We start from the raw sequence: 13,748 nt of genomic DNA on the forward strand, positions 1-13,748 counted from the left end.
CGAACATAAATGGACAACTTTAAAGGCAATTTTCTCAATATGTCGATTTTTTTGCACCCTCAGATTCCAGAATTTCAATAGTTGTATCTCGGCCAAATATTGTCCTATCCTAACAAACCATACATCAATGGAAATCTTATTTATACAGCTTTCGGATTATGTATAAATCCCAATGTCCAAAAATGTACCCATGTGACTGGTTTTGCCCATACGAAAAAAAAAAAAATTGAAATATATTTTAAAGTGTCAAAAATATATGTGGCATATATTCCAAATACATTGAAATATATTTGCATTGTTGTTCACTTATATTTATCATTTTGAAATATATTCTGAAATATAACAAAAATATATGATGTTAAGTGTGAAATATATTTACATTTATAACATGTAATGTAAAATATATGACAAAATATATGGTCATAAAATGTTTAGCTTGCTAAAGAAGGGTCGAAAATGTATTTTGATCATAGTAATTCCTCTACCTTTTCCCCTATACACAACAGTAGGCTACCATATTTCACTACTGTATTATGACACACAGCTATAATAAATACTGTTCTTACATTTAAATGACTGCAATGTAAAATGACAGATAGTTGCTTTCCTAGGACTATTAGGCCATATTAGGTGGCACGTACCTAACACTAAGTGCAATTATTAGATTTATTGTTGTTTTATTGACATCTTTCCTGAAGTCATTTAAATATTGAAAATATGCACAATATTTATGATGCAAGTATAACAGTGACACTCCAACAGTGAAGTGCACTTAAACAATAGATAGAACTCAGTGTCTAACACTGCATACACACACTATTAAATAACTGTATTCAATTATAGGGAAAAAAACTCTGCATTCTGTGTGTTATTTCCTACATAAAATTGTCATTTTAGGCCAATAAAGTCAGTAAAGGGGCAGTCGTGGCCTACTGGTTAGGGCTTCGGGCTTGTAACCGAAGGGTTGCCGGTTCGATCCCTGACCAGTAGGAAAAATGTGGGTGGGGGAAGTGGTAGAGCACTGCTCTCCCTTGCCCACATCCATGGCTGAAGTGGTCTATATAAAAAATAAATTGAAAATGTGTTGTTTGTTTGTGAAAATGTTAACTTTTTAAATTTCAAAATATAGTTCAAATGAAACAATTTGCAAAAGTTAAAACATATATGAACATATATGTAAACATATATGAAAATATATTTACATATATTTAACTAAAATATATTTATTGGGCCAATTTCAAATATTTGCATATATTCCAAAAATATATTTTGAAAATATTTTTCAAATATATTTCTTTTGTGTATGGGTCTAGTCCAGGGTCACAAATATCTTCTAATATATCTAAGCGCCAAACGCGCTTCGTTCAAGCACTTTCTGTTCTGTGCGCATTGCTCTTTCCCGCTAAAGCGCTACAATAACTCCAGATGAACAGTAGCAGAAACACAGTGAGCAGCAAAATAGATTGATATTTTTGCAAAAACATTGCAGAAAAAAATACAATTGTTTATTTTTATGTCATACACATATGACTCAGACTGTACAAATAAACAAGTTTTTTTGGCAAGACATTTTTCATCTACATCTAGCATTATTAATCAGCATGTTAAGAGCATTTCATAATAAACAATGTTATTATGGGGGAAATTATTTGTTGATGGCAAGGAAAGATAACTAAAATTTTGAAATTATTAGTTCACTTTGTTTTCATGATGAGGGCGTTTAGGTTTTTATGTACATAATTTTTTTGTTTTTAGTAGATGCTTATTTTAAGAAAAATATAAAAATGGTCCAGACTTCAAAAGGAAAACCCTGAACCCCCATACAGTAGGCCTATCTTTTCTGTCACGCTCCTCCGCTGCGAAGGAAATAGCCTGGGCCTCTTGAAACTTTAATTGAATACCCCTGCAGTAGCTTCATATTATCATGATTTTCTTTAAATGTATGCAACCTTCAGGGATTTTGTAAAAGAGAAAATAAGAAAAGAAAGAAAAAACCTTCCTCCCTTCATATAAATATGTCCTCTGTGTTTGTGGACTTTTGTTTTACTTCCTTTTTTCCGTTCCATGTGCCTTTTTGTAGTCATTTTGTAGTTTTTTCACTTGATTGTCTTCCCCAGGCGTGTTTTGTTAACTCATTATCTTGTTAAGCTTGTTTAGCCCTGTGTATACAGTATAAGAGCCCTTGTGTTTCTCCCGTTGCTTTGTCAGTTGCTGAATGTAATGGTTGCCATTCTTCTCATGGTTATGTTCCTTTGGTCCTTGCATTCATTGTTATTTGTTTACTTTGATAATTACAAAAAAAAAAAACTTGCATTTAGGTCCTCGACTCTGCCTGCTTTATCCTGCTCCCCACACATAACAACATGAAAACTGCCATTTTTGGCCAGTCTTCTGAACCATAAATTGCATGTGACTAATAGTGCTCTTCATGTAAGGTTGGAAATGTTGTGAGCACATGAATGGCTGAGCGAAATCATATTTACAAGTGGAAAACTGAATTCTAGAATGCAGAGTTGCCAAGTTGTGAAGTTGGAAGGTTATTTAAACATTAACCCTAAACATTAAACACTGATCTGTAATGTAGATGATATCATAATCACTATAATAGGCCTAAATATAATCTCTATACAGAGATCACTGAACAGAAAGTAAGTCAGTAGTGAATTATAATTAATTAATACAATTTTATTATATAGTGAATCATATTTTGCAACTTATTTTAAATGTAGGCTACATGCTGTATATTTAAATTATTTAAAGGTGTGATGTGTAACTGATAAATGACAACTGTTAAGGTAATCACTCATCTTTGCCCATGTGCATGCGTAACCGTTTTCACAGGTTCACGTTTTTGAAGTTTGCACGGAGATGATAATTGTAGGCTAATCGTTTCAAAACCCGTTTTCAAAAACTTATTTCAAAGTTTGTGTTTCTCAGGCAACCAAAATGCCTTTGTTGTGTAAATGACTGGCAAGAAAGAACAAAAAAAATTCTGTTTTCAGATGAAACCGGTGTCGTGTAAACGCCCCTAAATTAATAACCAATGATTTTTACAATGGAAATTAATCAATGCTGAACTTACTTAAACTGGACAATGACTTTCTTCTAGATCTGCTGTACAGCTAAAACAATATTTGGTGCATTAATTTCCTGTTATCACTGTAAAGCTGCTTTGAAACAATCTATAATGTAAAAAGCGCTATATAAATAAAGGTGACTTGACTTGACTTTCACGGTTTGCTCTATGTTACACAAATATTTAGTTTTAATACCATGTAGCCAAATAAGTTATAAAAATTTATGATTTTGAATTCATATGTAGATATTTGGATTTATTGTTACATATTCTTTTTTTAAGGCTTTTTCCAAAGTTATGTTTCAGTGACATGTCGTAATAGCATATGCCTAAGACCTGCACAGTCCCAAACCTTTTACTAGTGACTATCCTGAACTGTGAATGAAAGGTGGCAGACTGAGAAAAATATAAATGCACTTCATGTGTATATGTATTACATTTACCCCCGGATTCACAAACAAGGCTTAAGCCTATTTACAGACTAAAAAAACGGCATGTCTGAGCTTATTTAACTGAAAGCAACTTGCACTGACATATCTTAAAATATGTCACTGACATAGTTTTTTTTTTTCTAAAGCACGTTTATAGAAGCTACTTAAATGTCCTAATTGAACTAAGGTCTAATCCTGGCTTAAACTAAGCCCTGTCTGTGAAACCAGGCCATTGCTTGCAATAAATTCATCAGAATACACCCAATTGTGAATGAACATCCATGGAGAAAAATACCTTTTGCTTCCATGATGGTGTATATACAGCTAGGGTTGCCAACTGTTCTGTATTAGCCGGGATGTCCCGTATATTGGGCCTAATTTATTTGTCCCGTATGTGACCCTTGTCCCGTTTATTGACTGCTACCAGAGCCCGTCCTTGGCACTTCCTATTAGCCCCATTGTATCGATCTTGGCGCAGACTGAATGGGAGTCTATGGGGCTAGACGGCTAAATGTATCTCTTTCACCCGATTGCTGTTGAGAAATCTCAGATTTGATTGTAGGTTTTGCAAGTTCAACATGTGTTATAGGTTGAAAGTTGAATGAACGAGTACTTATGTCCTTTCGATTTCTTACAGGTTGAGTTGTTGTTGCCCATAACACACTAGCATTCTGCTAATGAATGCTGATTGGTCAGTGAAGGACTGATTACGACCAGAGATACCGCTTGATGGCATCGTGGCATCCGAAGCGGGACCAGAAACAAACAAAACCAAAACTCTTTTAGCACGTGTATTTACCTGTGTCAGCTGTGTTGTCGATGCCTCGAGAGAAAAGAAAGTGCAGAGCGCGAAAGCACCAAAGTGACTGAAGGATTGCCGTAAAGCAGTATCTCTGGTCGTACGATGTGTATGACGTCATTGACACTTTAAAAGACTTTTTAAAGCAAATAAGTGACTCTAAAAAATTTAAACACCCAGCAATGTGTAATTTCTTTGCATCTTCTTTCGAATACAACATTCAAATTACTTGACAAAAAAATTACATCCTGAGAAAAGTGGATTCTGGGGGTGAAACCCCATAGACTCCCATTCATTCTGCACTCGTGTTACTGCAGCCAGTCCAGAAACCGGAAGTAACCAGAGAGTGCCAATTCTCTTCCTATTAGACATTCTCAGCTGCTATGCTGATCTAACCACTGGCTGATACAACAGCAACACGACACTTGAGAACGATCACGACACCGGTCATCATCCAATCACAGCCCACACTCACGCGCATCAGACCATACGAATAACAAACTCTAAATTGAGAATGAATCATTCTTTTGGGACAAATCATTGTTTGATTTGCGAACAGAATCCTCTGCTGTCTGGTCGCTTCCGGTTCGATCCGGACTCACGCCAACGGCAAATCCCTTTCACTATCCGCGTTTTGATTTCGGCAAATCAGTTTTGGCGAATTCAAACAACGTGATTATTGCTCATGAGTCCAACATCCATCCAGCCACACAAGAAAACGTGAAATCTACCTGTGGGAATAATATGCTGATGTGATTTGCTGCTCAAGAAACATTTCTGATTATTATTAATGTTTAAAAAAAAGTCAGGATTCTTTGATGAATAGGAAGTTTTAAAGGAGATTTATCTGAAAAAAAAGAAGCTTTTGTAACATTATAAATGTCTTTACTGTCACTTTTGATTCATTTAATGCATCCTTGCTGAATAAAAGTAGTAATTAAGAAAATTACTTTCTTTAATTTCTTGTAGTGTATAATGTTACAAAAGCTTATTCAGATAAATGCTATTGTTTTGAACTATGGTTTGTGTGTAATGTGACTTTTTTTGTATGACCTTAAAATTCATTTAGAATTAAATTGTACATAAATAGATTAAGCAAAACAAATGTGTTTATGTCTGAGAACCTTTTAAACACATACGAACCTGAAATGACATACTGTGTGATACAGTAGAACATTTTTGAGTGTCCCTTATTTTCCTGTAATGAACCACAATTGTCCCGTATTTTTCTTTTCTGAAGTTGGCAACCCTATATACAGCATCTACCAGGAGGGGCAAACATGGCTATGCTAACTTGCCAAACCTTGTCCATTTTGGTTGTAAACTTATCACCATAATTTTAAAATCCTTTTACTGTCAGTTTTTAATGTTTGCGACTGTGGAAGCAGATTCGCATTGCTTAGAATGAGTAAGCAGACCTGTCTATGTTAAAAGCGGTGAGGTCATTGTCTAATCATCGCCGGCTGTGTCACCACTCATTATATCCAGGTCACCACAGGTTTCAGTTGGTGTCTGTTCGGGTGGCTGGAAAGGAGCGTGGAATAGGATTGTTATACATTCTTATCAGAAGAAGGCTGCGTCTGCTGAGGCTCAGCACAGAAATGTCAGATGTGTCCTCTACCTTTGTGATAAAGAGACACTGGCTTGTGGTTTATTCACTAAAGCCCTGTCAGACATTTTCGTTCTCACTCTCCCTCTCCTATCTGCCTACATCTCTCTGTTTCTCACCTTTTGTGTTTGTTACTCTCTTGCTGAAGTTTGAAGAATTAGCTCAGACTGGTATGTAGGCCCCAATATACACTCGCTTAGGGGTAAAAAGGAGTTGTTGAATCGTGTGATTTTTCTGAACAGAAAGTTCAAAAATATTCATTATGCAGTCATCTTGATAATTATATGCAGTCATGCAAATACAGCTCTAATCTACTTGAATGGGTAATGCTACAATTTTCACAATTGTTTGTTAAGATCAAAAAATCAGGTTGATTCATCTAATGTTCATGCATGTTCTAGAGTAAACAAACAGGTGATTGGCTATTTTAGCTGTAAGGCGGGAATTCCATTCCCATAGTCGCTATATTGAGCTGTGTTTTGCTCTCATACAGCTGCCATTTTTAGTGCTACCATTTCTCTCATTTAAAGTATCCTCCCTGTATAATGTTTCTGGTATGATTAGTTTGAAGTTTGATGAAATGATAAATCTGTGGGACATCTGAAAAACCTGTTATTTTAGAAAATACATTATGAACCCTCTTACTCTTTCTCAAGATAGAATAATGTGACTCATCCGCTGTACTGTACATCCACACAGCACTGAGTCTCTCTCTTATTCTGCCTCTCTTACTCAATGGCTCTAAACTCCCCACATTCTGCCTGTTATGCAAGAGATCTGCTCGGTAGGTCTGGTAGCTGTCCGTGTTGTTGTTTTAGCACACTGAGGTGTTGTTATGTAGCTGACCACATTTGGTCAAGTGCTCCATTCAGAGGCTGCAGATGAAACGCTCCACACGGATTTACAGGTTTGGTGCTTGTATTTTTAGCCCCCTGCTAAAAATACGTGTTTTGCTCAAAAGTGTTTGTGTGAGCGGTTTTAAACCAGGGCACACATGCCATTGTTCATAATTCATGCAGCAGCGGTTAGAAAAAGCAACACTGAATGTGTTGTTCCGCTCCAATTAAACATTTATGTTAATCTATGTAGATCCAGGTGCTTCTCTGTGAGCGAGCCAGAGGGATTTCATTCACTAGCATGGCTCTGTCTGCTCATACATTTATGCCAATGAATGCTTTTTGTCTAGATTTTGAGAAGCCTTCTGTAGATCGAAATGTCTGTATTTGCTATAAATGTCCTTACTTGTAATCTTTGTAGTTTTTATACAGATGTTATACTTCTTCTTTGTCTGGATCATTTGATGTCGGTGTCACCGAGCTTGAGGAACAAACTCCAAAGAGAATCAGATGCTATTGTTCATGTTCTGTCTGTAGCACTGACTCCAGCAAGCCTGCCTCTCAATGCCTGTATTTCTCTTTATTCTCCTTTTTCTTCTCTGTCTTCTTTGAGAAAGCACAAAAACAAAGTGATGTCTGTATCTGCAGTCGCACAGAATTTTTTTTTAACTCCCCACCCCAATGGGACATCCAGCTCTGTCCCTATAAAGCATATTAAATGTCAGAGATGGATGTCTGTGGACATTTTCAGAGATGAGAGCAGTTCAGGGAGGTGGTGGGACTGATTTACATGGCTGGAGCCAACCCACAAGAGACCTGCACTAGAGTCAGTGAGATCTTTTTTTGGACTTGTTTGGCTCGTACATGCCATGAATGGAGAATTAACTCTCCAGCAGGTCAAAGCACTATGGAGTCTTTAGGAGAAGAATATTACAGCTGAGATATAACCCAGCTTTTGTTTTAAAGCTGCAGTGTGTAATTTCAGCTCGTAATGTAAGCGTTAATCAATGGGTCATTTCATTTTCATTGATCGGCCACTATGACTGAATATTTGTAAAGTGTTTACAATATTCAATTAACCCAATCTATGAATGACTTTTATATTTTAATTTTATTATATTTATTTGTGTATTTATATTTATATTTTCATTTTATTATATTTCAAATTATTAATTAAAATATTACATATCTATTTTGTTCTGTTTTGGTTTAGTTTTCATTCTATTCCTGATTGTCAGCGTTCCCTGTCATTATTACTGTAGTTACCTTGGTTGCTGATTTGAGTTCCACACCTGTTCACTATTACTTTGATTATTGCATTTATTAACCCTTGGTTTTCTCAGTTCGGTGTTCTCTATTGTTTTGAATTCATTCTGATTTGTGCATGTTCATCTACATGTGACAGATACTGAAAATACAGACAATTATGGCTAAAATTCTGTTAAAATTCTATACTATTTTATCTAAAAAGCAAAAAAAAAAAAAGCAAAAAAAATCTATCATTATAATTATAATGTAGGCTATGTAAAATGGATAGCCTATACAATGTTATTACATTATTATTGTTTTTAAAGATGAGCTTTACGTGATTGTTAGATGACAGCAAAGGTAATACATTTTTTTTTTTAAATTAATTAAAAATCTCTAATATTGTGCATTCCTATTAATGACTAATTTGGAGGCAGGACTAACAATTTATTTATTCATATCCTCTTCAGTCCCCCTTTTGTCGCTTCCTTTATTGTCCTCATCTGTCGGTTTTCTGTTCACAGGTGTTGAAAGGTTCTAAGAAGCTCTCCATGTCAGTCTGTTCTATGGGACGGATCCCTGGTGGTTATGTTACCAATCACGTGTACACATGGGTGGACCCTCAGGGCCGCAGTGTGTCCCCGCCCCCAGACCTGGTGGACCAGCGTGGCTCAGGAGGAAGACACTCGGACATCCAGCAACTTGGACATTCACACATACGCCACGAGGATGCTGAAAAGAAGGTGAGTTTAAAGAGAGTTCATGATGACAGATTAATTGGAACTTAAGGCAATTTAAAATTCAAGAGCGAAGTTGTAAGTGTTAAACATCTGCGGCTTTTCCCTCGACGTTTTATTCTACTCAGTTTATTCACATTAGAAATGACAGCTCTAACAAGTGTAGAAATGAGTGTAATGCTTCAGTGATTCCTCTCTGCTAACTGCAAACCAGCTCTGCAGGTTTTTTCTCTATAGGTGCATTAACACACACACACACGCGCGCGCACACACACACACACACACATTCATCAACTTTGCTCACTAAGCCCTCTCACACCTTCATCCCAAATTCTGCCTCTTCAGCTAAAAACACCCAAAGGACAGCGGTCACCCATCACAACACTGCCGACAAGGTCCAAAATCGTTGCCATCGTTTCAGCAAGTTACAGTACGAAACACAACGTCTGTCATGACTCAAGTGACTAACAACTTTTATCCTAGTGAAAAATGTATCAGAGGTTTTTATTGCATATCTAATAGTTCCCCCTCCCCCCATAATCCTAAATGTTTTTTTGACCATGTGGCATTATATATGTGAAATACTATATTCTAATAAAAGTATGCATAGAAAAATCACAGTGTGCCAGATTTTTGTACTGTCTCTGTAAAGAAACAAGATAAAAATAGCTGGCAGATGTGGCAAAGTTAATTTTGTACCTTAACAGCCTGTAAAACCATCTGCAAACCTATAAAGCCATAAACTTATACACAGAGATTTTCACTCATAATAACTGTCTAAACTCCAGACAATGGTTATATCAACAACCAAAACTGTTTGTTTCTTGAGATTTAATTATGGATGATTCGAGATTCGAGCCCTAATTACAAGCACTGACAGTGATCTATATGTTTTGGATGGAGGCAGTGGAGCATGTTAGCTGCAGTGATTCTTTAGCAGGAGTCGGTGCTGTTGTGACTTGGCTTTGGGGCTGCTGATAAGAGTATTTTGGGAACATTTTAGGCCAGACTCACCTGAAATGATCTTTATGTCAGTGTGATTGATATGACCCACCTGAATTATCATCTGGGTTCAGATGAATTAGCCAAATCCATTACCCATTTATCACACTACGTGTAATACATGAGGTATAAATAATGATGTTTGTTTACTAATCTATTCCCGTTTATAATATATGTACTGTATGTTTAATAATATATGTAGCACTGTCTGCAGAGCTGACCTTTAATGTCATGAGAGGCACTATGAATTCAAACTAGAACCTTCCAGTAAGCAGTCCATTAGGCTACATCAGACACATATATAATGGCAGAGAAGGTCAGAAACTGGCTGCTTCATCTGAAACCTTTCATTTTGCTACAGATTCACAAAGAATCTACCCTCATAGTTAGTCTGAATAAAGCTGAGGACAATTATATCTGGATTTTGGGAATCTGTTGATTGTTTTAGTGCTAAACGATGCAAGACAAATGAGAACTAATAAAACATAATCACCACAAAGATCAAACCTGCAGTCAAGTTCACAGAGAGGTAATAAACAAAGCTTTATTTGATTTGTTGATAATTGTTCATTGGGGTTTGGATGCCGCAGTGGTTGGTTGTGCTGAATCCCAGACTTGAATCTTATTGGTATTTCATTCAGCTCGAACATCACTAGAATTCTGATGGGTGGGTGAAGTCAGTTTATAGTCCTCTTCATTGCCTCAGCATTTACCTTTAGTAATGGGGCATCCATAATGAGCAAAATGAAGTGTGCAGTCACATTCTCAACTCAAGGGTAAATATCCCACCCACTACCTTAATAATCCACTGTGTCCTATGTGTCTGTTTAAAGCGCTAGATACCTGCTGCTTGGGGGTAACGGTGTGGCTAATTTCAGTGTGGTCTTTAATTTCTTTCAGTTCATGTGCAATATAGTCACTGTATGGGTGTTTCTTAATTTTTAGGCACTTCATGTTCCAGATTTTAACTTTTCTTTTTGTTTTATGAAGGTCACATTAAGCTTCTATAACTTTGTCAAATTATGTAAAATGTGTGAAAATATTATTTAATTGTATCTATTTATTAAGGTGCCAACTATAAAATGAGTTGGCTGTTTTATTTCATAAATAATGAAAATAAAATGGTCATCACTGTCATTTTGACCAAATAATTCTTGAAGCACAATGCCTCATTTGGGATTGGGAAACCTGTGGCTATTTTCATTACCTTCAGAATAGTAAATAAGTAAATAAATAAATCACAATTTTTAGTGATGCATCTATATTCACTGTTGGATATTGTTAGTGAACAAAAGTGCCCAAAGTTAAAGAAACACCCATATTTGTGTCCAATTACAGTAGATTACAGATGGGGAAAAAAATATACATACATACAGAATAAATATAATACACTTTTGTTACTGCAGCCACAGTATAGCCACAATGAAAGTGTGCAAATCGGAGTTTGGAATCTGAAATAAATCTGTTTATTTATAAATAACAATTTGTAGCTGTGATGTAAGCATTGAATCCAACAGAAACTCTAGCATTATCTGTAAGTTTTGAAATGTTTATGACAGACATCACTGCTGTTTTTCACCTCATTTGTATAAAGTTGAACTTTTTGACACTCTCAACCCTTTCTCCGCTGTAAATTTCGCAATATCCCGTGGGAGCCATAGTGCTCAGCTCATGTGGAGAATGAATTGGACATGTGTGGTTAGATTGCTTTAGGAGCTTTGCAATTGTGAGGACTTGTTAGTGTATGCATAAACAAGCGAAATGAACAAAATAATATATGTGTGTGTGTGCTCCCCAGGTGAACATCTCACTGGACGACGGGCGATCTTTGGGTCTGATGATCCGTGGGGGTGCTGAGTATTCTCTGGGCATCTATATCACTGGAGTGGACCGAGGGTCTGCTGCAGAGTACAGTGGACTAAAGGTAAAATGTCCCGAGTCACAATTTGAGAACTTGGCTTTGCAAATCTTAGACTATTTTAGAGCCCACTTTGGCTTTATCGCAATCCTTTGTCCCTTGACTCGGACGTGAGCTGAGTCCTTTTTTTCAGTCTAAATTACAGCATAGCTTCTCTTTTGGGTGGGAGCAGTGTGCAGTGATTTGTTACTGAGGTTGCGAGGGAATAAAGTGGAAAACAACTCATTTACTGAGTGCAAAATTTACAAGCCACCTGACATCTGACAAGAAAGTTAATCTTTGAAACTGCAAGTCATTGTGTTTTGACTGGAAATATTCTTCACCTGCTTGCTTAAAACGAACACATTGTTTCAGACATGTTGACATCTGATTTTTAGTTTTTTGAAAAGCTGCTACCAGCCAAAAGTGTTGCTGGGGTTCGGCATGTCCGCATTTAGTGTGTCTAATTCAATTTGTGGTGTGAGCATATTGGTTGAGGAGGCCCGTGCCAAACTGGAAAATGTGGAAACAAAGCGGCACTAAATCCAAAGCTGGCCTCATAAAAGATTGAGCGGGCTCTTAACATTTTGGCACCAGTACATGGACAGAAAGATGAAAGATGCTTCTTCTTTCTCCAGTCAGCTGGAGAATGGGCCGGCCAGGCTTTTTGGAAAATATGAAATGCCTGAGTCTTCATCATAGCATCAGTTTTGCTTTAATCTGTTGAGATGAATTGTTTTGCTCATAATGTTGTGTTTTAAAACATTTTTAGTCCAGACTTCTTGCTCAATCTTTGTCTCTCTTTGTATCCTTACGTGCTTGATTTATTCAGTGATTGGGCTTCAGCAACTACCTCTGCCTCAGAGACAGATAAATATTTTACGTCACCTTTTTGGTAATGCAGCTCTGTGATTCTGCATGTCCACAACCCTTCATTTGTATTCTCGCTGCTTTGTTTCATGGCAAAAATATTAACAGAAGGGTTTATTTGTAATTGTCTCATGTCAGGGCTGGTGTTTACTTTTGCTAGTGATAATGAGTTAGACATTTCTTATAATTTGACAACATAACATTAAGACTGTCTTGTTGAATTTATTCAGAATGGTGATATAGTGTATCTGAACAGAAATGACGAGGATCACTAGTCTGAAGATGTAAATGTGAAGATTTTAGACAGGGATGACAGATGGTTAGCCTAGGTAAAACTAGAACATATATAAACCAACAGTGTCAATGTTGTGTAGGTTAGCATGGCTGTTGGTAACACTTTAGAATAATGGTTCGTCATTAATAGTATGCAGGAACTAATGCAGGAACAATTAGTAGTATTACACTAACACTTCAGCTACTATGAATAACTAATATGGAAAAAAAACTTTACTAATCAGTAGGTAATATCAAATTTAGGACTGAGATAGTTCAATACTAGGTAATCAATAATTACTGAATTGGCCTAATTAATAACTATCTATTACCAATTAATTACTGATCATAATGAGACATAATCAGTCATCCTTTTTACTCTGAATATAGTCATAAAATGCATCACTAGATACTCAGGTGTTGCCTAGTCACTCTGCAGGAACTACTAGTGATCTGGACCATTGATTACATATTGATTACCTGTTTACTCACTGGCGGAAGATGCTGCAATTACACCATCTGGCTGCAAAGAGCATCTTTCTCCAATAACGTCCATTCGACAATTACATATATGCTGATATGTTATTATTTTAGACCCCGCCTAATGGTTTGGGACTGTTATTGTGGTGCCATTGGCCGATCAGGGCTGTCATGACATTTTCCGTTTCATTTTCCTTCTGCTCTAGAGCAGGGGTTTTCAAAATGGGGTATGTGGAAGATGGAAAGGAATGCTAAAGGGTCAATTATTTGTTTTTATATTATATATATACAGTCCCCTCCAAAAGTATTGGAACAGTGAGGCCAATTCCTTTATTTTTTTCTGTAGACTGAAAATATTTGGGTTTGACATCAAAAGATGAATATGAGACAAGAGATCAACATTTCAGCTTTTATTTCCAGGTATTTACATCTGGATCTGATACACAACTTAGAAGATATAACCTTTTGTTTGAACCCACCCATTGCTCAT

At 36.5% G+C, this 13,748-nt stretch overlaps 1 protein-coding gene across 1 annotated transcript in view; it reads left to right on the top strand.

Moving 5' to 3' along the window:
- whrnb (whirlin b) overlaps positions 1 to 13,748 on the top strand; it is a 54,659-nt gene that overhangs the window by 10,282 nt on the left and 30,629 nt on the right. Inside the window, exons 2-3 of the mRNA XM_084414374.1 lie at positions 8,524 to 8,742; positions 11,537 to 11,662. Of these exons, the coding sequence (XP_084270500.1) occupies positions 8,524 to 8,742; positions 11,537 to 11,662 (345 nt within the window). The remainder of the gene's footprint in view (positions 1 to 8,523; positions 8,743 to 11,536; positions 11,663 to 13,748) is intronic.

The sequence above is a fragment of the Rutilus rutilus genome, assembly GCF_951802725.1.
Source record: "Rutilus rutilus genome assembly, chromosome: 7".
In the NCBI taxonomy this organism is placed as follows: Eukaryota; Metazoa; Chordata; class Actinopteri; order Cypriniformes; family Leuciscidae; genus Rutilus; species Rutilus rutilus.